Source organism: Choloepus didactylus, chromosome 14, assembly GCF_015220235.1.
Source record: "Choloepus didactylus isolate mChoDid1 chromosome 14, mChoDid1.pri, whole genome shotgun sequence".
NCBI lineage: Eukaryota > Metazoa > Chordata > Mammalia > Pilosa > Megalonychidae > Choloepus > Choloepus didactylus.
The window spans coordinates 79,895,270-79,921,952 of NC_051320.1; the positions used below are offsets into that span (position 1 = coordinate 79,895,270).

Consider the following 26,683-nt stretch of genomic DNA (forward strand, 5'->3'; position numbering starts at 1 on the left):
GAAACATGCCACTAGGCAGGAGTGTTTAAGAAGCCTGGCAGATCAATCCACTGATCGTGGGAGAGTCTGCTTTGGCACTTTGATTGCACTGGGTAACATGACGCTTGGGAACAGCCATGCCTCCAATGAGTGTTGATTCAGCCACACCCCCCAGATAGCTTCTCCCACCAGATAACTCTGAAATGCAGAAGCCTGTGCCCAGGATCTGGATAAGGCCAGACACCAGGATTTTGCTGGTTCCTGCTCCAGAGGAGCCACTAAGAAGAGAAAGATGGAGAACCCATCCAAAGCCAAGTAACATATTTCCTTTTCCTAACAGGAAGGTTTCTGGGTGTGGCCAGAGCCAAGGGGCTGGGAGCTAGGGGAGGTGGGGAGGGTCTCCTCTCCAGAGGCTGCGAGGGTGAAATAAGGCTTAAGGCTTATTAGGGAAAGGTCATGGGTAGGAGGGACAATTGGGCCTGGCCATTCATTTAAAAAGTACACTTTCCCGCTTCCAGTGAAAAGATAAATAATATTCATTGTATACAATTTGGAAAATATAGAAGCTATAAGGATTTTAAAAATCATTTCTAATATTACTGAAGATAACCACTGTTAACATTTGGAACATTTTGTTGGATTTCTTTTCATTTCTTTAACTAGACTATAAAGGGTCCTATTTTATTTTACTTTTTTGTCTGAAATGAGGGTCTCTATTTAATTGCACTGAATTGTAAAACCAACCTACATCTGTGGTTTTTCTTCCTCTGGCCATCTCCTCTTGCTTCAGAGTCTCTTCTCTGAGTTTGTGAGTGACAGCTGAGGACTTTCCAGTCCTTTGGCTGGTTGAGGTCCATTGTCCTCACTCCCAGACTTGCTAAGTGAGCTCCTTGGGGGTTAAAACTGCCTCCTTGTGACCATCATGGCCTTAGGGAGTGAGTTGGGAGGCTCAGAGCAAGACTTGGCTTTTCATCTTGTCTGGGGCTGCATAAAAAAGGTCTGGACACAATTATATCTTTTCCTTTCAAAGTGATTTGGTAGAATTAGTGGGTACATCATCACCTCAGGTTGGGGACAGGATTGGGGTTCCCAGTCGGGGACTGGACTGCCAAATCAATTGTTTATTAAACATTTATTGAGTAAGACAATTTACTACACACTGTGTCCACAGAAATGAATCATTCCAGATCCCTCTGTCAGAGCATTTACAGATGAGTGGCGCTGATGAGTAAGGGTGAGAGGTATATCCTGAGGGTACTGTGGGAGCCCAGGCGGGAGGGACAGTTAGATCCTCTTGGGAAAGCAAAGAAGGCTTCTTAGAGAAAGGGCCTCCAAGCTGAGATCTGAAGGATGAGTAGCAAATGACTTCCTAAATGTGGGAGTAGAAGTTGGGGTGTGGGAGAATGTTCCAGGCAGAAGGTACACATGAGTAAAGTCTGGAGGGGAGAAAGCATGATGTGTCTGAGAATGCCAAGGGGTTCACTAAAGCACGTACTACGCCTGTTTCGCACAGGAATGGTTGCTGGTCAACATCTTGGGCAATGGTGTTTGCTTCAAGGCTGGCCTGGGCAGATCTCTGATGGCACATTTCCCTTCCTCCCCAAGTGTAAATGCCACCTGTTTCTAAAGAAGACCTGGGCAAGGCGATCCTCCTCGGGCAGCCTTCTTAGATTTCTTCTGGTGGAAGTAAACGCTCCCTCCTCTGAATTCCCACAATGCCCTTGTCCTCTCAGAACTTCCCACTCTACACAACAGTTATTTATGGATCTCTCCCTCTGCCTTCCTGGAGATCGGGAGAATCTCCCGTGGTGCCCAAACCAAAGATGCATGTAGATAATTCATGTGTGTCCAGAAAATATTGGGGTCATGATGAGGACTGGTCTCCTGTGCTGCTGCTCTCATGCATTTTTTGAGATGTTAGCACGTTTTCTCCCTGGTTGCAAATTATTCTTTCCCTTCACATTCCTGCCATGAAATGCCACAGTTGGCGTCAGGATAATTTTCAGAAGTGGATAATGGCATTTGATTTCATTTATTCATGCAGATTGGATTCATTAGGATGCAGATATTAAGTGGCATTATAAAGGGTTCCTGGAGGAAGGACTCTGCTATGAGAGGAGAGAAGGCAGATTCTCTCCTGTGGTAGCAACCCTTTGGTGGTGTTGCGGGTTATTAGCAGGGCTGATGTTCAACCAGTATGCACTTGGATAGCTGGATTAGCTGTTAAAATAAAGAAGTAATTTCATACAGTAGGTGAATAGCTCCTGCTTGAACCCACGAGGTCCCTCGGATGCTAGTATTTGATGAGAGCCTCCTGTGGACCCAGCACTGTTGCCCTCAAACAAAAAGAGCTTTCCCATTTTTGCTGAATAAAAAAATGAAGCATAGCCTTTATAAAAAGTGAAACAATTCAGGAAATGTATAAAGATGAAAGTAAAATTAATCCCGAAGTCCAGAGAAAAATACTCATCTTTTTGATGAAAAATCCCTTCTGATATCTTTTTATGCAGGCATAGATTTTTTACAGAAATTGTATTAGGTTATACATGCTGTTCTGTAACCACCTTTTCTCTGAACATTATGAGCATACACTGAAAGTTCTGTTATCAGGTGGATGATGGAAAAGAAATGTTTTACATTAAAAAGGAGCTGTCATAATCAGAAAGGTTTGGGAGGCATGGGAAATGATCACTACAGTTTCTTTCATCCCAGTGTTCTAGGATTTTGTGGAGTGTTGAATCCTTTCCTTGCTTTTTCGTCTTGAAGAAATAAAGTTTCTGTTAGGTCTTATGTGGTGGGCACCTTTCCAACCCAATAAATGTATTCTTGCACCACCACTGTTAATGAAAACATTATTTCATTATGTGTGCAAAGTTTATTTATTTAATTAGTCCTGGGCTGAAGGATATTTAAGTTATTCCCCATCTTTGGCTAATGTGATAGTTCCTTAATAAACATCCTTGGGTATTCAACTTTGCCCGCATGTGCAATCACACCCTTATGATAAATTCTCAGAAATAAGAAGTCTGAGTCAAATGTTTTTATATTTTAATTTGTATTTGGGATAAGGGATAAGAGAAGTGGAGTTGTTGGAGCTTGAGGTTTAGTTGGGGCTAAATCCTGTTACAGTGTGCACAGAACACGGCACAGTCATAGAACAGTGCAGAAAGTGTTTAGTAGAGAGACGAAGAGTGATTGTTGTGGGGTGGAAAGGGTCAGTGAGCACTGGACACAGTTTCGGGAAAGTAGGTGACGTGACCTTGCCTTGATGTTCTTGATAATAGCCTGGAGCCTCATCAGTGAGGGTAACTCTGGGAGAGTTCTGTCTAACGGCAGATGGAGGGACTCAATCCTTTTCAATTCAACAAATATTTAGTTAGTGCCCTTCTGTGCCAGGCCATGGATATAGCGATAATGAATACAGAACCCCTGGCCTCAAGAGGCTGTCAGCCTCACAGGGATATAAGGTCAAGGAGGAGCCACAGTTCAGGGGACATGCTGCAGTTCAGGGGACACGCTCCAGGGGAACCCTGCTCAAGGTGCAGATGGCTCAGAGGGCACTGGGCAGGCAGAGGGCACGGGCAGGTGGAGAGAACACGTCACAATGGTGCTTGATATCAAAAAATGAGCAGGAACCCTTCAGAATGCCAGGGATGGAAACCCTGAACCACAGAAGCACAGGGCCGTGGGCTGTGAGACTGTGTGGGGCCCTGTGGTCCAGTCTTATTGGATCATAAAGTAGAGAAGAAGGGAGGTCAGCCCTTAGAGGTGGTTTCCCACACCTGGGGTCCATCCTCGGAACTTCAGTATTTCCTTTTCTGGTCTGGGCTGGGCTTCCTGGCCCAGAGGACTTGCTTTGCATCGACTCTTTAGGTAAAGGAGAAATGGCTAGAAGACGTGCTAACAGTCAGAAGCAGAGCCTGGACTCTGCTTCAAGAGCAGCTGAGCAGCACCCTTCCTATTTAAGCTCCAGCTGCACAGCCCATACCCACAGCTGCCACGTGGAAACTGGTCCTTGAGGGGACCTGCCACCCACGACAATGGCTGTAGGAGCAACTCCCCTGGTTTTCTCCTGCCAGAGACTTGGGAACAGCAAACTCCATATTCTGGGCAGGAACAATGACATAATTTGAGGGACCAGTGCAAGACAGAAATGAGGGGCCCCATGTTCAAAAAGCAGGATAAAAGCTTTTCTGTCTTCTGCACTCTCTCTCTCTCAGCCTGTCATGGTGCATTTTTATTTGCCACTTAATGTCACACTCTGGCATGTGGATACTTGTGGGGTCAGTGAGACCCTCACAGGTGCCTGAAGCTCCACACTGTGGCTCCGCACCTGGGGTATGTGCTTGACCTTGACCCTCCCTGCTTCTTTCCTCACGCACTTCTCCCCAGGGTGAAGGACAATGGCAGTGATGGCTGTTCTGACCAGGGAGGGGGACCAGGTGGCTGAAGCTGTCCTTGGGAGGCCAGGAGGCAGCGGGTGGTGGGACCGCACGTGAATAGAGGCTCTAAGTCCCCGGCTCATGCTCCATTGTCCACTGGACTTCACTTACAAAGCACAAATTCAGAGACAGAATTATTAAGCATTTTAACATGGTGACCACTAACCACTAAACTCCAAGCACAGGCCCTCCTTTTGAGCCCAGAGCTCTGTGTGAGTGTGTTTGTGCATTCTGTCCTTGAGGTTCACAGATGCCATTTTCTCTTACTACTCAACCCTAAGGCTCACCCCAGTTCCACTGATATCAGGCCCCCATCAGGACTCTTGTAAGATAAGCACAGCGGAGGAGAAACCAGGCGTCCGAGGGGCTCGTTCTGGTTCTGACACTGACTTGTATCTGATTTCTGGCAAGTCCTGGGATCCTTCTGTGACTCTGCTTCTTCTTGCAGATTGTTGGCTGCAACACTTAGTCCCTGGGGTTGTGGTCCAGATCAAATGAGAAAATTGGGTATTCTGAGAGTTAAGCAGAGCTGTTATGCAGAGCTGAGATTAGACTGGGTCTGTGGCCCCAAGGGATGGAAGGAAAGATCTCGGCTATGTTTCCTTCAAGGAATTTTGACTAGCTTTATCCCAAATAAGGGGCTCAATTCGTTTGGCTTTAAGCAACGCCTATAAAAGTATAGCCATCAAAGAAAAATTAGGAATCTGATTTCTACAATATCCTACAGGCCTAAAAATCCTTTTAATTGAGGTTTGGTCTTGGCAGGAGGGAAGTTAGAATGCTGTAGATTTGTCAAAATCTAGGAGGAGGCCCTGGGGGCCAAAATGGGAGGGGACCAGAAAGAATGTGGCCAGTTTTAATAGGCAACGGACCATAAACGGGTTGGAATAGTATCTAAAAGAGGGTGGGGTTTAAATTTTATTTCTTTGACTGATGGGAGAGGAATATGTATGAGACTTAATTCCTTATCCTGGTCTGTTGAATCTGATTCCCTCTTTTAGGAGAAAGAAATGCATGCTTGGAATAATCCAAGAAAATACTTTCCAAGAAGGTGAATTGGGGCAGAGGGGACTAAAAAAATTGATGAAAGGGCCTTGTAAAGCTCCTAACTGAAAGAGAATTGGAGGCAATTAAGGACTGCGATGGGTTTGTTGGAGACTCCCACAATTTGGGTTGTTTTTGAACTCTGGGAGGAGATTTAATGAGGGTGGCAGGATTCAAGACAGAGAAGGTGGCCCCAGTACCTATTAGAGCCCGTATACCCTCGTTCCAATTATCAGAGCTATTTCACCTAAAGATGTGACATGGACAATTGGGGAAACCTCTGCCTTTTCCCAGGGCAGCCCTAGCAGTCTCATTGAAAGGTGCTGCTGTTATGGGGTCATTTGGGGCAGTCTCTTTTCCAATGTCCAGGTTGTTTACAGTAATTAGAAGTACCAGGGCCCTGAACCCTAGAGCTTAAGAGAGTCCACTGGGGGCTTATTTTGCTGCTATAATTGGGAACTCATGGTTTGTGCTAATGGTATTTGTGCTGTTCTTGCCTGGGAGGATTTCTTTCTCTCAGCCTTTTTAAAGGTGTGATCTAATTGATCTGTAAGATTTACTAAATCATTAGGTCCCATAGTGGCCCAATTCAGTAGAGAGTGATGCTTACTTCTTCTGAAAGGCTGTTAACAAACATAGAATTAAACTGGGTAGAGGTTTCATAGTTAAAATGGTCAAGACCTGAGAATTGTTTAGAGGTTTTTTCAAGCCTGTTATAATATTCATATATGGGCTCATCGGGTTTCTGGGTACATTGCTGGATTTTTCCCCAATCAATAATTTGGGGGAAAATTTCGGGTATGATCTTATGACCCTATGAATCTCCTTAGCCAACTAAAATGCTTCAGTTTTGTCAGTAGCTCTTCATTTTGAATAGTCATTTAAGGGGTCTTTCCAATTAGCTTTGTCTCTCCTGATTTTGGCATGACCTTCACCAGCAGTTATGTGAAGTAACTGGTAAAGGTCTGAGTATCCAGGCTCATAAATCTGAACGATAAGATTGAATTCTTTTGCAAAACTACTGGGTCTTCAGTAAGGTTTGGGAAATCTTTAATAAATGCCCTCAATTTGGCCTTTGTCCAGGGGGCATATATAACAGACGAAATCCCTGATCCTCATTCATTTGGCTTAGTTTTGAAGGGAAAGAAAAGATGAAGGGGTTCAGGGGAATCATCACAGATGGGGAGTTTGGCTGAGCTGGATATAGAGGAGGAGGGCAGGTGGGGGTTAAAGAAGGATTAGAACAGACAGTCAGGAGTTCTGGATAATTTTTCAAGCTTGATCATGCACTTAGATAAGTCTTTGTTGGTCTTTGTTAATTTAATATTTGCTTCTTGAAGAGAGGCAATTTTGGAATTAACTATACATTTGGAAGCTTCCAAGTACTAATCAGAATTAGAATCCCATTCAAGTTGCTTAGTTTTGGAACCTCAACTTTCCAGTTGAGTGCAGAAATATACCAATTTAGTCATAACAAAAGATCCTCATGTGGCCATTGTGATTTGAGATTTTTGCTAGTATGACAGGTCCAGCGGGATAAGAATTTACAAGAAGCAGGACCCATAATTTTTGTACATGAAACCAGCTGGTGTGCTAGATGGTGGTGCACCATTAGAATTCTTAGATGAACTGGACCCTATTCTTTCATTTAGTTCTGATGGTGAGCAATCCTAGAGCCTGAGCCTGAGAGGAACTGTTTGGGTTTTGGACAAGAGGATGTTTTACAATGTGCCTTTCATGGGATACTTGTTTACCTGGCAGACAGCCTGTGCTCTAGCTATCTGACCCATGACCAGGGGTCCCTAGTTGCATGGAAATTGTCTTGAGTGTGGCAGGCGACCTTGTGTCAATCTAGCCTATCCGTGACCACCTTATCCTTTCACAGGAGTCTTGATCTTCAGACGCCAAGGATTCTCATCAAAAGATGGCAGTTCCTCTAATAGCATTTAAGTGCCCATCTTGTGCCCACCAGAATAATTGATTGCTCACAGTCAGAACAGAGGTCACATTGATTGTAGGGACACATCCCTCCACTGAAAAGAGCTCAGTACCAAAGTGAGAGTTTGAAAAGTCACATTTAAGTACTCACCACACAAACCAAAAAGGCAAACACAAAAGGGGGGCTGCCACCAGCCCAAATCAAAAGAACCAAAGTTCAAATGCTCATTACCAGAAGACACTCAAAGAAAGGCCAGAACCTCAACTGAAAAGAAGGAGGTTCAGAGCTGAGGAGATGCACCAGCAGGAACCTGGGGGGATGACAGAGCTCAAGGGGTTCCTGATGGTACTGTGTTCAAATCCACTGGCAGCTCTGGAGTCAGGTCCATGGTCACTTTGGGTTCTGTTTCCGACACTGTCAAGTCAACCGAGAAAAAAAAAACTAAGCTGAAAGGGAACAAAGGCATTTATCTGGGGTCTTAGAATTGCAATTTGGGGAGCACAGATTCAGGTACCAATCCAAATCTTGTTCCCATCTTGGCATTTCCAGGTAAGGGTTTTTAAAGAGAAAGATGAGGTAAGTTGTTTGGTTGGTGAGTATTTGGGGTGCTCCAATTGTCCTTCAGGCTAGATGGTTTACTGAGTTCTTTATCATGTGGTTTATGGTGTCTGAAAGTCCTTAGGGTTTTGACGAACATCATCTCTTGAGGCTTTGCATGCTTTGGCAGCTTGTAATATCTGGCTGACTTTGCCTAAGAGTAACCTCCAGAATGACCTCCTGACTCCATTTTAAAGCTCTTAGCCATAGTAACTCTATTTAGTTTTATTTCTTTTTACACAAATAAAGCTTAGCATCTGCTCTAAGGACAGGGTGCCGTGGGTGCAGAGGGGTAGGTCAGATCTAACTGAGATGATGGAGCCGGAAAAGGCTTCACATAGAGGTAAACCTTGGGCTAGGGCTTGAAAGGTGAGCACACATCAAGCCTCTTGAAATATGCTGTTGATTTGCCCTTCTGACCTTGGGCAAGTCAATTCATCTATCTGAGCCTCAATTTCTCCATTTCTGATAAGATGAGCTGGGTTAGGCAGCAGAATGAGAAAGAAGTGGCATTGTGTGAACAGCTGGACCAGTTTATTTCCCTCTCTTTGCCTGAGCGTACTCTGACTTCCGGGTAAGGGTGGGTGTTGTTTCTGAATTAAATCCCTCCGAACTGGTCCTTCCAACTCTCAGGCATGGAGGCTTTTTCATTGCTGACCTGAAACTAGCCAGCTCCCGACTCTGCCCAACATGTGCACTCACCAGCTCCTTGGCCCTGCTCCCAGCAGCTGCCACCTGTGTGCAGTAGCTGGTGGCTCACATTACATCTCCTGCAGCCAGCAGCTGGGGGAAGCTTTGAGGTCCTGGCTCTCTGGGGGTGGGAGGCTGCCAACTAGGGGCAGGGGACCTGCATTATGCATGACAGAAGGTGGCATCTGTGGCTGGAAAGATAAGACCAGGTTTCTGTCTGAGTCACAGAGAGCAGGACTGCTTGATGGTACCAGGAAAAAGGAAAACCTCAGACTGAGGAAGGAATCCTTGGGTTGCAGCAAAGTGCTGCGGGTGGGCTGTGCTTCTAAACCTGCTCAGGAACACCCGTGGGCTCCCTGAATACTGATGGGGCCCTGCCTTTGTGCAGGGGGCTAGCTACCCAGGGTGAGGGGACTGGAATGTTTGTGTCAGGGACCCAGAGGTCCTTGCAGGGGGAGGCAGCACCCCCTCCTGGTGATAAAGGGAATGCAACAGAGACGCAGGCTCTGGAGCCTGGAAATCCTCCTTAGGCCCAGCCTCTACCCCCATTCCCCATGGCCAAGAGAAATTTCCATGTGTCTAGATCCCAAGGTGCACATTTTGGTCCATCTGCTGAACTTGGGTTGTATCCTATAATGTGTATAAGTAGTATGGTAGTGTGCCCCTACCATTCCCCTACCTGAAGAGCCATTTGTAAGTTGATGGTACCCCTTACTCTTCTACTTGATCTCGCTGAGCTCACGGCAGCCCTGCGAGGTAGATATTAACGGACCTAGATGAAGACTTTGTATTTAATCAGCAGTGGAGCTGGGATTTGAACCCAGACTGACTAACCCAAAGCCCCCATCCCTCTTTTCCATTAAATCCCATTGCCTGGTCCTGGTTTCCAAAACCACAATAGCTGAGATTTAGGGAGTGTCTGGCAATTTTGTCCTGCAAGCTCTGTTCTCAGTCTGTCCACATCTGTCTCTGTACCCTGGAGGGGTTGCCACTCGGGACATTTCTGCCCCATGGCCCAATATGCAGGACAGTTACAGAGAAAAAGCAATCTGAGCCAGAGGCCAAGTTGGTGTTTATTTATATCAGGGTTATGGTTATAAAAGCAAGTGAGCAAAATATCCAGGTCAGAAAGCACCAGCCACCAGGACGATTTGTTACATTCCTTAATGAAGATGGATATTCTAGCAATGATCCTGAAGGAAAGGAAACTAACTCTGTTTTCTACATGAAGAAACCGAGGCCAGAGAGGTAAAGCAGCTTACTCAATGTCACTTACAGAATGGAGATAACAAGGATCCATCTAGCTTTGATGCCCATGGTTTTTCCATCTTCTCATTTGAGTCACATAAGACTGCCATTTGACTAAGTCAAAGACAGCTGACTATAAGGAATTTCATGTGATTCAACTTGGTACTCTGCCGCTTCCCCCAAGAAATGGCCTAATGCTGAAAGCCTTGACACTAATCATAGCAGCTGACTTTTATGGACCATTACTATGTCCAGGGCCCTGTGGTAGGCCCCAACCAGGCATTATTTCACTATGAGGAGGATGAGGTAGATACTGTCATCATCCCCATTTTACAGAGGAGGAAACTTGAATTTAAGATGAAGTGAAAACATTCAGCTAATCAGAATATCCAAATAATCAGGACTCCTCCACACCCCCAGTCATCCTCAACCAGAGTTCCATGCAAGTCCTAATGATCAAAAACATCCATTGCATGAAATGCACTTTCTCTCCTATGCATCAAGAATTGTGCCAGTTATGTACCACCTCTGAGAGAAAAGAGCCTCACAATTCATTTTCTGTGCCCTGAGGTTCAGATGAGGAGCACTGGGCAAGAAGGGCTGCTAGATACTGCAAGCACCTACAATTCCCTCTTCACTGCTATGATTCGGTTTAGTCATCTAGAGACCTGTTTTCCTCTGCATTCTGGGACAAAGATTATATCCCCGTGTGCTAGGAATAGCTGTCCCTTCCCATTCCTCCAGTCAGATTGTCTGGTTCCTGTGCACGGGGCCCAAAGTGTGTTCCTGGGAGTGTTGAGCTGGGGTCCCAATCTGGGGGACTGTCTCAGGAGAAAGGGGCTAGATTGGGGAGGATGTGCATTCTGGGTGGGATTGAGGAGGAAAATCTTATCAAATGCTGGGCTAAGGTATAAACAGGCAATGCAATGATGAACCAGAGATCCAGGAGCTCAGGAAGATGGCAGGGAGCAAAATGCACATGGATGGATCGAGGCAAACGGTATAGAAAATATACTGTGACTGACTACAGCACAGGCTCACAATCCATTGTTCACAGTTCCAAAATCCAGACAGCTCTGAAGACTGAAAGTTTTCTATGTTTGGCACAAACTCTTTGGTTACAGAAACTGACATGAGACTGCTCAATGTTTCTTGTTCCCATTAATGTGAATCTTCACATTTGGCTGTAGAAATATTACTACATTTGACTGTGGAGTACTGTTCCAGACCCTAATGGGGGATTATTTAATACTGTCTCCTTTACTAAAATCAGAAAAATTCCATAACACATTGAGGTAAAAAAATTTTGGATAAGAGATGTGGGTCAATAATATATAACTTTTATTGAACATTTATTATGGGCCAGGCACTACTATAAGCACTTAACTTGTATTAATTTAATACTCATGATCTCCTATAAGATAGGTACCAATATTGACCCCATTTTTCTGGTAAGAAAACTGGAGCCCAGGGAAGTTATGTAATTTGCCTAGGGACATAGATGGGTGGCAAATAGCAGACAGTGAAGAAGGTAAGAGTCTTAAGAGTCTAGTTTTATGACATGAAAGTGAGCCAGGCAGCTTAAAAAGCATCAAAAATCCATCTCATTTTGAGGCAAGAAATTCATTCAAACTGATGGTTTGGCTGAAATGATGGGGCAAGTCATTGTCATAATGAATCCCGTGGTTGGGTGAGATAAGAGGCTTAATGTCAAAAAAAAATTCTTTCTGTTACCCAGGTTTCTAACGAAACCATTCAGCAACAGCAGAACCTGTGTGAACCCTTTGGAAAACCATATGAACTTTGAGTGGCAATGACTCATTGCTAGGGGTCATGCTTCTTTATTAAAAAATTTAAGGGGCAGCACAATTTCCATTTATCAAATAGGATTTTTTGTTTATCGCACATTGATTATAAGGCATATACTAAATTTTGAAGATCTTCGCTTTGGCTTTTGTGGATGCAACTATTTGTCTTAGAAGATATCTTACTTTAATGCTTTTCACAAAAGCTGTACTTTCGGTTAATAGCTGGATAGGCTGGCTGATGTTATCATATTTGACACCTGCATTACTCACTGCAAAATCCAAAGCCCTGCCAAAATAAAAATAGCTTGCATTTATTACTTCTTTTCCATGTTCTACACTTGTCTTGCTTAGAGAGCTGAATTAGATTAGTTTGATGGGATTGTTCTTTAGGAAGCTCTGCTGACTGCTTTCCTATACCTCTATCTATCACGGTGTTTCTAAAGTTATTGTCTGATGATTTCTTTTTAATAATGTTTTTATCTGGAAATGGAAACAATGTGCGTGTCATGAATAATGGCTGGCTTTACTTATATAATTATTCTAAGGGCTATATAGGAATATTAATTTCTCTATCAAAGGATCTCACTGCTTTGTAAATTATAATGAAATTTGAAAATAAGTTTTCATATTATCACTGCAAAATTTTAATAAATATTTACATTTGCATACATAAGTAACAGATAATATTTCAATATGTTCACTTTTTCTTGGAGCAAAAATGATACTTAGATTAACTAATACCACATGGTGGCAGTTTATTGATGTTGGATACTGGTGGTAGAATTTCTTTTTGGTTATTCTGCGCCTTTGCATACCCTTTCCAATTTGTATATTCTTCCTAAGTAAAAGCCAGAAACATGCTTTTCCAGATTCCCTTGCAGCTAGGATGTAGGCACATGACCCAGGCTTCACCATTCAGGTGAAAGCTAGTAACACAAATAAGCAGGTACAAAATAGAACCGTCCTGATGTGTGTGGGGAGGGGGTGCAAATAACCTGTTTTCTTAGAGGGCAGAGCAGAGGTTCTATGTCTGGGTCCAGAGACAGAATCTACCCAGGGGCCATCAGTGATATGAGTTGTGGATTGCTCCTGGCTCTGCAGTCTTCAAGTCTGGTTCTTCTCACATCCTTTAATGCATTCATTTTCTACTTAATCTAGCCAGAAGGGGTTTCTGTTGTTTGCAATGAAGAAACCTAACTGATATAACTGGGATATAAGGATAATGACAAGGAAATGGGATTATTTAATATGTACCTCCTTTCAGTTGTTGAAAGATATTGGTAGAACAACACTCTTTGCCAGGTCATTCTTCCAGGAGCCATCATTTATTTAAACTGGTTAGTTGGTGAGAACAGCAATCTAGACAGAGTGGTGCACACTGAGACAGAGGGTTTCTCAAGGAAATGGAGGGTGACTTAATGCTGGTGCAATGAATGGCTGTGAAATTGGAACTCACCAATGGCCTTGGGAAAGGCATCTCCTGGGGATTAAAAGATGAGCGATGAAGAAGACTGGGGGGTCAGGAGAAGTCACTTAGCTGGAGGGTGGGCATGACTGACCCCCAGCCCCAGCCCCCACGGCAGTTCTGTTGTTCTTGTTCTCATGGTCACTCCCATTGAGGCTCCAGGGGCACTGCCTGCATGTCTCTTATATTTTATTACATGGTATGGGAAGAATGATGTGCTAATAAGCAGCTGTAAGTCTGGAGGTTCGTGATTGTCCTAGGAAGCTCCCCTCTGATGACGAGAGTCTACCATATCAAAAGCCCCACTAAAACTCTACGTGGTCGGGCGGTGAGTTTCACCGCTGCCTGAGCTCCTTCCTAAGGAGTTTGTAGGAGGCCATCAGGAGTTTCAGCTCTCTTTCTCCTCCCCCTTCATGGGATCGAGGAGGGATGTTTACCGCAAGTCTGCTCTGAGATTAGTGTGTCTGGACCTCTCTTGATTCCACTGAGATTCTGTTACTGTGTACACACCTGTTGTGAGAAAATAAATGCCCTGGGTTGCAAAGGAAAAAGACGGTTATAGTAGAGCAGGAACTGGGTTAAGAAACCTCAATATTCCCTCTGTCAACTGTCAACCTGCTACAGGCCACCCAGAAAAGACCCTGTCTAGTAAGTGAGATATGGAGACATTTTTTTTTTTCAGGGTGAGATTGAGCAGAACCTGGGAAGACTCTTTCCATCTCAAGATTTCTCTGTCAGTGGCGTCATCAACAACTCATTGTGTGCTATTAAATATTCCGTTATCTCTCCCTTTGGAGCATCTTTAAAACAGACCATTATGTATGGGCAGTGAGGAGAATGAACTGTTTCCTAACTGCAGTGCACCTACTGTTGATGGCACAAGCAACGGTTTTAGAGGGCACAGGGACATGACATCAAATGATATTGAATTGCAAAGAAAGCTATTCCTTTTGAAGTTATCTTTCAATTCTTCTGCTCATGTCAAAGAAAACTTCTTGTCTTTAACAGCTGTCTAATATTTGCCAATTCTTTTTTGAATAAGAAAAGAGTAGACATTACATTCAGAACCATCTCAGGCAACAGCTTTAAGCCACAGTTTAGTAACTGTTATTTTATCTACTCTATTTTTAAAGTTACCTTTTTTAGGCATGTGTTGCAAGTTTACCATTTAAAATAGAATATGAAGTTTTATTTTAATATGAATTTATTTTAATAGTAAATGGTGAGCTAATTTCAAAAACATGTTAAGTTAACAATGGTAAGAGATACTTGAGTTTGGCAATTTCCTGAAGATGGTAGAGGTAGATTGAATTATGTTCCAAGTTTAGACATTAATATTAATCCTCAATCTTGTGGGTGTGAACCCATTGTAAATAGGATCTATTGAAGATATTATTTTTACTTAAGTTGTGGCCCAATTGAATGACATTGGGTCTTAATCTACATTACTGGAGGTCTTAAAAAGATAAAGCCAGAAGCCGGAGTTGAGAGAAAGCTCCGGTAAGAGCCAGAAGTCAACAGAACTGGAAATCCATGGAAACAGAAAAGAAAGGAGCAGGCATCACCAAGTTTAACTGAGGCAGTGATTCAAGCCGAGGAGCCCCAAGGATCCCTCACGGCCAGCACCAGAATGTCACAGGTTTTGGGGAGAAAGCTTCACCTTGCTGAAGACTCACTTTTGGACTTCTCCTAGCCTCATAACCGTGAGATGATAGATTCCCATAGTTTAAACCAATCCATGTGTGTTAATTGTCATAGCAGCCTGACAAACTGGGGCTGGGGTATTCAAATAACAGAAGTGGGAAAGCACTGGTGTAATGAAAAGAAGCTTGGACTGGGAGAAAGGAGAACTGGTTTCTAGTATTAGATCCTTCAGCAAGTTTAACAAGACCCTGGGCAGCTTACAGCTTCATTGGACTTCCAATTCTTTATCTGTAAAATCAATGGGTTGGGGTCCATTTAACACATTCACAGTGTTAATACGTTAACACAGTGTTCCAAACCAGAGAAGAGAGTCCCTTCCTCTCTTGCCAAAATTCTTTTCATCCTTCAATGCCAAGTTGAATTGCCACTTCCTTGGAGAAGCCAGCTCTCTCCCCTGTATTCTGATGGCTCTATTATATCAAATAATATCTGCCTGTGCATGTGCACCTGTGTGTGTATGTGTGTGTCTGTGTTGGTGGTGAAAAGGGAGGTGTGTGTCAAAATTTGGAAGATAATTGAATAAGAGAATACTGAAAAATTGAGTTTTATTGAACAACTTAAGGAATAGTACACAAACCAAAAATGAACAGCTCAATAAATTATCACAAAATGAAGTCATGTAAATACCACTCAGACCCTCAAGCAAGACATTGCTGGCACTTCGACCCCTTCTCTCCCATTCCTGTCCAAACATAACCACTTTTCTCACTTCTTGTTTTCAGTTTTTTCCCATAATTTTTTATTTTTAAAAATTTCAAATCTACCAAAAAGCTTCAAGGACACTATAATAAACATTCATAGACACTTTACTCTGATATGGTAGTTGGTAACATTTTGCTTTGTTCTTCTCTGTTTATCTACACACTTTCCCCCCCTGAATCATTTGAGAGTTAGCCATAGGCATCATGACAGCCACCAAATAATTCATTTGTCACCAATCCCTAACAACAAGGGCATTCTCATACTTGACCCCAATACAATCACTGTGCTCAGGAAATTGATATGATACTATAGATACTATTGGTGCAATTCTATTATCTAATATATGATGCATGTTCAAATTTCTCTAGTTGTTCCAACAGTATCCTCTATGGCTATTTAAAAAAAAAATATTGGTCCAGGAGCCAAACGAGGATCATACATTGCATTTAGTTAGGCTGTTTCTCTTGTCCTTTAATAAAGTACAGTTCCTTGGATATTTTTGTTTTTATTTTTGTCTTCAATGAAATTGACATTTTAAAAAATCAGGGCCACTTATTTTGCAGAGTTTTTCTCAATGTATATTTGTTTTATTATTTCTTCATAATTAGATTTAGTTTTTTTGTGCGTTTCTTTCCTGCTTTTGCTTGGTTTGTTTTTCCCCAGAGAACCACATAGGTGATGCATGCTCAGTGCATCACTTGAGGAGACGGTTGGCTATTATTGTTGATGAGTTGATCATTTGATTAAGGTGATGTGCGTCAATCACTCCCTAATAGTCTTTCATCCAATGGTTTTTGCTTCCAGTGATGATTCTTAGCTGATACTATTGAGTTTTTAAACTAATAATTTTACAAAAAATATTCTACCATTATGTCTATGTAAATGAAAGCAACTTCCCTTCTCCAATTCCACCTTTTTAAGAATCAATATGGGCTTAAGAATTATTAACTTAATGTGCTGTAATGCTTTACTGTTGTTGCTTATTTTGATACTCAAATTGTCTCATATTTTGCCAGAGGGAGCCCCTTTTGGCATATCCTCACCGGGTTTTGAGAGCTTCCTTACTTTCTGGCATAATAAGATATTCTAGGTTTGTTATAAGAGGAGTAGAACTCAATATATGACCTCATGATTACAATGTGAGAAAAAACAGGAAGATGGGAATCAATGCTCAAGTTAGATAACTTCTCTGAACTTTGGCAGAAACAGCAGGTTCTGGACTGGCCTCATTGATCACTGAAGCTCCCAGAACTAGCGGTGATGGGAAGATGTGATGGGCATTCTCCTGTGCAGGCTCAACTTCTGTTATCTTGAACACCTTTTCAGTACACCCTCTGGTATGTATCCATGGTAACAGGAGATAGACAGCACATGGTAATTAACACCACCGGTAAAACAGTGTTATCTAGTTATTTTAATTCTTACTTCATGAAAAATATAAGGAGAGCAGCAAACCAACTATGCAGTTATCTGTTTGATTTATACTGATTTTAATTTCTTCTGCCCACATGTGTGTAGACATGAGAATGCACAGTAAAGTGAGGCAACAAAAGGAAAATGGAGAAGAGAGGATGGGATTAAAAACTCCCTATTCTGTGCCAATAAAAACTAGAAAATTTTCCTTCAAAGCAGAGATCCCTAAGGTCAAGGATTTCTGGATGGCTTTGTTTTCACTTGGCAAGTATCCCTCAATGACTGTGCAATGCCAGCTGAGTGTGTGGAAAACAGGTCAATATGCCTGTGTATTAGGATGGGAAGCAAAGCAGCCTCTCGTTAGAGGTGGCCAATAATCTCAGGGACCTAAGCTTACACTAGGTTGGACGCCAACAGGGAGAAGACAGGTCACCTTTCTCAGGAGGCGAATTTGATGAGAAGGCTGGCTGCTGGGGAGGAAGTGAAGAGCAGTGGCTCCCTTTTCCCACAGGGATTCACACCTGTTCAGGGGCTCTGATTATCCCAGGATCCCCTGTAGCACCAGGCTCCCCTAGATTCCTCATTGTTTGCTCATTCTGGAGACTCAGCTACTCCGTCTCTGCCACTGCCACCAATAAACGTCCTCGTACTCCTTCTCTACCTCGTGACTTCTGTTGACTTGTAGCTTTTACTGAAGCCTTGTTACTGTTTCCTTCTTGCGGCCTCAGGAGGCCACCTTTCTCTGTGTGAGTTTTGGGCTTCTGCCCTTGCCACCAGGTTCTCACTTCTCTCTGCCTTGAATCTGAATTCTGTCATTCATGTGGCTAGACGTTGTCATCACTGAGCACTGTTTTCATGCCAGGCCACCTCCCTGCTGCTGCTCGGCCAAGAGGGTGAGGCCATGTGGTACTGAACACGTGAGAGGGGCCTGTGAGGGTCCTAGGCTCCTGAGCCTGGTCTCTCCCATCCCATGGGCAGGTGCAGGCAGGAACAGAGGATGCCAAACACTCACGGAGCCCTTGGCACCCAGGTTGGGAAGAAGACAGGAGACCGTTCAAATATTCTATAATAATTATTACTGTCTTTTTACCTAGTGTGTAACTTTATTAACTGCTTTTCTTTTTCTCTTCTAGAATATTAGCAACTTTAGGAAAGGAATTTAATCCTTTCAGGATCTTTTGTATCTACTTGTGGCCTAATATAGACAATTGGTTGGTAATACAAGATTGATATATCTGCTTTTCAACAAATATTTACTGGCAATCAACAGATATTTAATGATGATAAACTTGCTCTACTTCTTTTTATATTTTAGGAAAAAAAATTTTTTAGATGTTAAAAAAATTTTAGTTGTCCTTACTGAAACAATGCAATATTCAGAGAAATCTAGGAGAGAGAGAAAAAAGGATAATTCTACTACCAAGAGATTACAGCTGACAGAATCACACATAGTACTCCCCTAACTACGTTTGCACAAAGAATACCTCTTTGGTACATGGAAACTTTTTTTTTCCCCATTACCCCGCAAGCAGGCTGAGCTTTTGAATCTCCAGAATGTTATCAGAAAAGTTGTGGACAACCTGCATCACTGGATTTATTCCCTTTTCATTCAGGTGTTGAATCATGAACATAGTTGAACTCTAGACACTGACTTGACATTCATTGGGATCATTTTCATGTTAATTCACTCTGTACTGCAGGCCCAGCATTAAAACAGGTAGACATGTTAGAATCTATTTCTTGGGTTTAAATGTCTTATTTAGTTTACCATTTCTTAAAGATGACACCTATTTTTAAATATTCAAAAAAAATCCCATTTACTAAACAAAGCTTTCATGTAAAAGATAATTTATTTCCTGTCCTTCAAAGAAAGATTATACTATTTGAGAGTTGCCTGGTTTACTTGCTTTCTCTGCCTGCTTTTTTGGGGCAATTTCGTTGCTCCACAGCACACATCCATTTGAGCATGGCGAGAGAAGAGGATATCAGTTTCAGGACTCTAGCAATGCCAAGAAAGGATAAATGTGTACTAAAAGAAAGGAGGGTGGGGCTTAGCAGGGTTTCTCAAATTGTGTTCTGTTTTAAAAACAATGCTCTGAGAGATTAATAGAACTGAATAAACAATTCTGTCATCACATCAGTTTGGTGACCATTGAATTCCGTGTTTCTTGTAGTTTTTTGAAGAGTCTTATTACACATTAGCATAATGGAGAATCTCTGTCTGGTTAACTGGGCTTACTCCAGCATTTTCCAAACGTATTTCAAAATGGAACCTCTTTCCTGGTGGCATATCTATGTGAATGAATCATGAGACCTGGATTTGAGTTCCATGTTAGGTTGGGTTCTCCAAAAAGCAGATGCAGGAGATTTATTGGGAGACATGCCTGGGAAGGATAAAGAAAGAGGAAAAGGGGAAGGTGGGGGTGGGGTGACTTCAGACCACAGTGCTGGTCTGACACTTGTGAAGGAGAGGGGGAAAGAAGGTAAATTGAATAGGAAGAGAGAGACACTTAGAAAGAAAACACCCAGAGACATTTTGGAGACAGCTGTTGAAACCAGAACCAGGAGAGAAGCTAAGAGATGAAATACAGAGTTTCCCCTGGAGAAGCTAAGAGAGGACACCAGATGCTTAGAGAGAAATGCCCTGGAAGAAACAAGCAAGGATGCATAGGAGTTGAGAGAGAGAAGCTGAGACAGAAACCCAGAGTTATTTTGGAGAAAGCAACGGAAACCAGAAGCTGACCACGGGAGAGGCCCAGCAGACTCTGGCCATGTGCCTTTTCCATGTGACAGAGGAACCCCAAATGCAATCGGCTTTCTTCAGAGAAGGTATCATCCTGCTGATGACTTAATTGGGACATTTTCATGGCCTTGGAGCTGCAAATTTGTGAACTAATAGACCCCCATTGTAAAAGCCAATCCATTTCTGGTATTTTGCATTTCGGCAGCTTTAGCAAGCCTGAACACTGTTGCCCCCGCTCTTCGCTGAATGCTAACTTCCATCTTTCCCGGCCAGCTGCCACCGTGGAACCATCTTTCCTGTCCAGAAGCCATTAAACTCATGTCTAACTCCAAAAAAAAAAAAAAAAAAGGAAGAAAGAAAGAAAGAAATTGAATAGGAAGAATCTTCTAAGAAAGTTTTGTCCAGGTCGATGGGGAGACTTAGAGCCTAAACCACCCGTTAGAGGAGTCCTGTGTCTCTCAGGAAGGGGGACAAACTAGTTTGCTTGCCATGTTTGTCATTGGCTGGGAGCAGCCCACGGAAAGCGTGGCCTCAGTGTGATGCAGTGGTGGATCTAGAGGAAGCACAGCAGTTGGGAATGTCAGTCAGCTCTGCTCCCCACAGCCGGAGATCCGAGTGGCACATTTTCATGGCTGCCAGAATTTCCAGTTCCGCGCCTTGTGAGCCATGCAACATTAAGTCAGTCAAGCCTTCTGGAACCCAAACAGTTAATCCATCACATGGAGGAGGGGCGTCTGTCTTTTCTACATCACACTGCTGTTGTGGTGTGTAGGTGCAAGAGAACATTCTCTGTAATCTATAAATCATTCTAGAAATATAAAGGATTGTTATTATAGGGTGGCTGAAGCCTTTTCAAGCCTATCAACTGTTAGCATGATGCTGTGCTCTTTGACCACAAACACAATGTCTTATTCATCATTGTCCTGCATTTCCCACAGCCCTAGTATAGTGCTAGGCATCTAATAGACACTCAGTCAATGTTGAATTATGATAACAACTGTTACGAGTTCTCCAAGGCAACCCCATGACTAATGCTGTACGTGGGCTAATGATTGCAGACACTGAAATGCCTTCCCACTGGCTGGAGGCCACCTGGCAGGGACAAGCATGGGGGCAGGTGGATGGCTCTGTTGATATGATCCATATTTATATCTGGATCCAGATCGTATCTACAGCCTCATAGTTAAGGTGTTATTGTGCCTGGAGTGAAGGTTTGGGAAAGGTTTCACAACCTTCTTACTTTGTAATAAGCACTCTCCTTTTGAATTCCTAAAACGATTAAGGCAATTCTCAAACCTCGCTTTAGACACTTGTTCAGTACAGCCCCCCGAATTTCATTTTCCAGAGCCGTTTACGAGTTACATAACTGCCACTTTGAATTTTGTCTACTCATCCTTTCCCCCTTTGTGGGTAGTACTAGTCAGGGCCAATGGTTAAGGGGCAAGCACAGTAAGAGACAGAGGGAAAGTAAAGAAGCAAAGGTAATTAGTAACTGGATAATTTCCTAAAGAGTTGACCGTAGCTCTTCTATTTGGCTCTAATCTCCTGACGGATGGTGTTTTTGTCTCTTCTATCTTTGTGCTTTCCTTTGCATCTACTTCAACATTTTGTTCAGGGTTAAATGCTCAGTAAACATTTGTTGAATAAATTAATGAAGTAAAAGTGCCTGGTTTGTGCTACTATGTGCTGGGGAGACAATGGTGTGTCAACTAGACCAAGTGCCTACACAATGGAGCTTTCTGTCTAATGATGGAGGTGATGAGAAAAATCACATAGCTATAAAATGATGAATGTGGAGGAATGTTGAAAAGAGAGAGCACTGGGGACCAGGAGAGCCCAGAGCCTGGAGGCCTGAGGACCCTTGGGGGTCAGGGAAGGCCTTTCTGGGAATATGATGCTAACTGACTCCTGGAGGATGGGATGGGGTTAGCAGGCAAGAAGTGTGTGATGGAAGATGGATTCCAGGTGCAGAGAAGAGTATGTGCAAGGACCCAGAGGGAGGGGTCATGTCCCTGGCAAATCGCTGAAGGCAGGACATGTGGCTGGTGCAGAGAAAGCCACGGAGGAAGCAGCACGAGACGAAGCAGAGAAGTAAGTCCACGGGGTTGTCCATTCAGTGTTTATGACACAGCTGTGTAATCAACAAATAGGTCATTATTATTATTATTAAGTGAACAATAAAATGTATTACAAATGAGCAGGGGATGTGAAAGGGATTAAAATTCCGGGTTTGATGGCTGGAAAGTGCTCAGGGCTGTGGCACTGTTTGGAGCTAGGGCTATTGAATCTTGATCTACCTGTGGCCTCCTGAGGTGGAACAAAAGCCTGTTGGTGGCCCCTCCTCTGGGATCCTGCTCTGAGCTGCTGTGTTTGCTGATCAGAGTCTTGCTTCTGGAGGCCAAGCTGAGCAGAGAGCACTCAGTTTCAAACAGAGATAGGCAGCAGCCAGGCAGATACACGCAGAAAGGGCCTTTCCTGGGAGGTAGCCTGGGCTGTTGGATTCCTGAGCAGAGCTTTCCTCCACCCCAAACAAATGCTGGATGCTGCACCTGCTGCCGGCTGACCTCCCTCTGGTCCAAAAAGTTGGTGAGTCTGAGGGCTTCTGAGGCCAGGGGCTCTTGCTGGCCAAGGGGAGGCCCACTGCTGCATTTCTCATTACTGAGCTCTGGCCTCGCTTTCAGCTGCAGTCTGGACGCCTGGAAAGCCCTTGGGGACGCCGCTTCCCCGCTTGTCTGTGGAGACCTGGGCCATCCTGGGTGAGGCCCGAGCAGAATGCAAAGAGGATGGGCTTCGGTCTCAGACTGCTGTGTGGCCATGGGCAGGTTTCCTAACCTCTCTGACCCAGAGTGCTACTCATCTGGGAAGTGAAGATTGTACGGTACCTCTTTTAAGTGCTTGTAAAATGGCTCTGACTGGTAATAGGGAGGCAGCATAGAATGGAGATCTGTCAGGCTGGGGTTTGACTCCAGCTTGGCTGCTTGTGATTGTGGGACTTCAGGCAGATTGCTTAACATTTCAGGCCTCAGTTTCCTCAGATGGTTGTTGGGAAGACTAAATGAAAAAGTAAGTCTCCACAACGCCTGGCTCATCCTACATGCTCAGTGAAGGGTAGCTATTATGACTGCCCCAGAGCACTTTGAATAAATAATGATAATAAAAGAGATGAATATATTGAATAAATTATACACTGCTGAATGGATTACTGTATATTGACTCAATTGTAGCATATCTAGAAGGAAATGCATCCAGCTATCCGGAGACCCTGCTCTGCTCCTAGCTTGGCAGATTTGTACTCGGATGACTTTGAGCCAGTAGTCTAACCTCTCTGACCTTCAATTTTCCATCTTGAAGTAAGAATAACAGTAGCTATTTTCTTTCACGTGCCAGGAGCTGTTCTAAGTGCTTTTCACGCATAAACTCACTTAATCCTCACCCCTCTAGGAGGTAGGTACTATTTGGTACCATTTTACAGAGGGGAAACTGAGGCATGGAGAGGTTATGAGGCTTCTCCCGGTCACACAGATTGTAGGTAGATGTCAAAGTCAGACTTGAGCCTGGGTCAGGGAGAGAAGGTTTGATGGGATCCTGTTGTTTCTGAAACCCTGTAAATCTCACATAAAGGTTCACTTGAGACAAGTTGTTCTATAAAGTCACTCCAAAATGCATTAAGATTCTGTTTGACTGTATAGGCTTGACGGATGAGCCTTCACGTTTATTTCCTTCTATGCAGGACATCAATGAAAACTGAGACAATGAGTTTCTGAGGGGATTTTTTTTCCCTCTGAGATCTTGTCTGGATTATAGATGACTGGAAGCTGTTTGTGAATAATTGCAATGAGTTGCCTCAATACATTCCAAGTTTTAACTGATTAGAGAGCTTCATTTGACTGCACTAATTAAAGTACCCTTGGAACAAATCAGCTTGAGTGAAGTAGATTTTCCCTCCTCATGGCTGCAAGAAGCCATTAGGAATTCAAACATGTAACAGAGGTAAGATCCTTTGCAGTTCATATTTGAAATACTGGAGTCTTTCATTTAACATTGAACTACTTGTGCTTTTAACAAAGTTGGATTTCCTTTTGCTTTCTTTCTTAAGTATATAGAGAAAAGTCATTAAGTGATCATTTTTAACCCCTTAGAACATTTTATGTAATGCACAGGAATCCTGAAGTGAAGCTCCATTGAAGGAAGTCAGTTTTTGAATGAATGGGATTCCAGGTGCATCTGTTACCAGCGTTTGCCTGGCTTAGGTCTGGAGCAGAAGTGTTGTGGGCCCATGCTGCTGAGCTCTTAGCTTTCCTGTAGGGGAAGTATTGGATACGTGGCATGCAGAAGTCCTCTCTCGTTCAATACACAGATCTATGAGCTGGTTCTTTCTTTTTTTCTGGGCTTCCATTTTCCTGTCTGTTGAATGCATCAACTGGTCTTGATTGGTTGGTCTTGAATGAACTTAAAAACTTAAGTTCACTCATACATACTCAAACTCACCAAAATGTAAAGCAGATAAAAACAGATCCTCTCATGTTGAGGCTGTGGGTGAGGGGTGGCGGACCCTGGGCCTGCCCTCACTGCCTCTCACCCCCCAACCCTCCGGCAGACTCCTGGACTTGGTTCCTCGGAGTTTGAGTATCTAGCAGTCTTTTTCCCAACCTCACCTTTACCTCAACCTCCTCAATCTAATCATTCTGCCCAAAGATGGATGTGGGGATGACCTTATCATCTCATCTCTTCTTGACTAAAATTGCATAGTCTTCTTACGATTCACTCTGAACTATTTTATTTTTGGTCTCTCAGAGAAACTCACATAAATTCTTATTTCCCTCTCTTTGCATGTTTTGGGAGTGTTTGTGGTCATCAACTCTTTGTGTTATGAGGTGGTGAGTTCTTCATCAGTGGATGCTACCAAGCATGGACTGGCTCATCAGTTGAAAGAGTTCTATTTATTTTATAAGACAAATACATCTAAATGCTATTATATGTGCAAAGCATCCCCCTGATTGAGACTTTAGATCTATTCTCTTGGTGGAGTATAGAGGTTACTCATGAACCTCTACATACTTTGAAAAAACTATGACCAAAATAGTTGGTTTTTAGGAAGGTAGTGAGTTCCTCATCTCTAGATATAGTCAAGGCATAGACTAGGCTGGAATTAATGGAGCTGGTGTAAAGGAATTTGAACAGCTGAATTGATGGAAGTCTTTAAATAACCCTCCCAGTTCTGAGATGTTTTGAATTTCCAGAAGATTAGAGGGCAAGAACTTTTACAATGTACTTGTTTATTTTGCTGTCTGGTTTAAGAGCCTCAGAAAGGTCAGACAGATGTGGGAGCAAACAAAAAACAAAAATAAAAACAAACATAAAAAAAAAGAACAACTTCACTAGAGTGGAGCTCAGGGCATCTATTGCAGCCAGGGAGGTTATTTTCTCAAATCTGACCTTGCACTTCTCAATAGGATGTTGGGATATTTTAATTCTGGGAAAGGCCATTAAGGAAGCTCTTACATTATGAATGTAGGGAGAAGGGCTTTGTTGGTAAATGGTTAATAAAACAGCGGGCTTTAGCTGGACGTCTGTTTATGGACTGGATATTATTGAAGACAGACACAAGATGCTCGTCTGAGGTATTCAGTGCTGAAGACCAGTCAAAGGAACTGAACTGTACTTTGCTAAGAGTCAGCTAAAGGGAAGGGCTCTCTCTGACCCCCTCCTCCTCCAACTGGTGTCCAGAGGGAGGCTCTCGAGGCATCTCTGCATATGCTCTCTCCTTTCTCAGGCTCACTTTGTAGCCTCAGAACTCTGCATACACTATTTATCATGAGCTTGGGCAAGTGGCCTAACCTCCCCAGGTCAGTTTCCCCTCTTTAAATAGAGCCTCTTCTCAAGGCTGTCATGTGATTAAATGAATTATCAAATGTAAAAGACACATAGTAGGTATTCAGTAAATGTCCGTCCATTCCCCCATCTCTTCTCTGCTTGCTGGAATCTTATTCCTCTTTTAAGACACAAATGTCACCTCCTCCGAGACACCTTCCTTGATTGCTCTATGCCCATGTCAGTTGCTCTTTCCTTGGTTGGCCCGAAACTCCAGGTACCTACCCACTACAGCACTTCTCGTATCATGCCCATAACTGTGTTGGCAGCTGCCTTCCCAGCACACTGGGAGCGTCTGCAGGTCAAGGCCCTGCTGTACTTATCTTTGTATTTCACAGCTGAGCACAGTGTCTACAACACACCAGAGGCTCCTTACACTTTTTTGAATGACCACCTGAGGGAATGTTGGTAGAGAAATCCTCAACTTGTAAAAGATACTTAGGCACAAGAAAGAGAAAGAAAAAGGAGAATGCGTTAGAGAAGGAAATGATTTTAAGGGTAGAAATGGATGGAGACCACGGCCGGGTGATGGCCAGAATTGATACCATTTAGCACGGTACAAACGGTTTACTAGGCCCCAGAGTGAACGATTTCCTCTTTCTCCCCAGCTCCAAGGTGAATATTAGGGCAAGGCTCAGCAGCTGACATTTTAGATTATTCTCTTTTGCCTGTGCTCTCCGTCTTGGAAAGGCCTTAACTCCTTTCTTTCTGATATGATATATTTTTAAATAGGATCAAAGAACCACCACTGAGTTCTTGTGGCACTTTCTATCCTTATGCTTCACCTGCCCGTCTGCCTGTCCATCCATACAATGTTCATTGAACCCGGAAGGCACTGTGCTAGATACTGAGGATACAGACATAAACTCAGCATGGTTTCTGCTTTCAAAAGCTCAGAATCTAATAGAGGGGGAGGAGGCTTTTTCAAGTAACTGTTATGATCCTGTGATAAATGCTATGATAGAGATGGAATGACATACAAGGGGAGTCGGGAGGAATGAGTGGCTTGTTCCTCCTTGCAAAACTGGAGAATGCTTA

The 26,683-nt window shown here is 43.3% G+C and overlaps 1 protein-coding gene across 2 annotated transcripts in view; it reads left to right on the forward strand.

The window, feature by feature from the left end:
* Window positions 1-234: 234 nt before the first annotated feature.
* The window catches only part of FER1L6 (fer-1 like family member 6), a 156,113-nt gene continuing 129,664 nt past the window's right edge, over window positions 235-26,683 (forward strand). For both annotated transcript variants that reach the window (XM_037803393.1, XM_037803394.1), the window contains exon 1: window positions 235-294. In XM_037803393.1, the coding sequence (XP_037659321.1) occupies window positions 272-294 (23 nt within the window). In that variant the 5' untranslated portion in view covers window positions 235-271. The remainder of the gene's footprint in view (window positions 295-26,683) is intronic.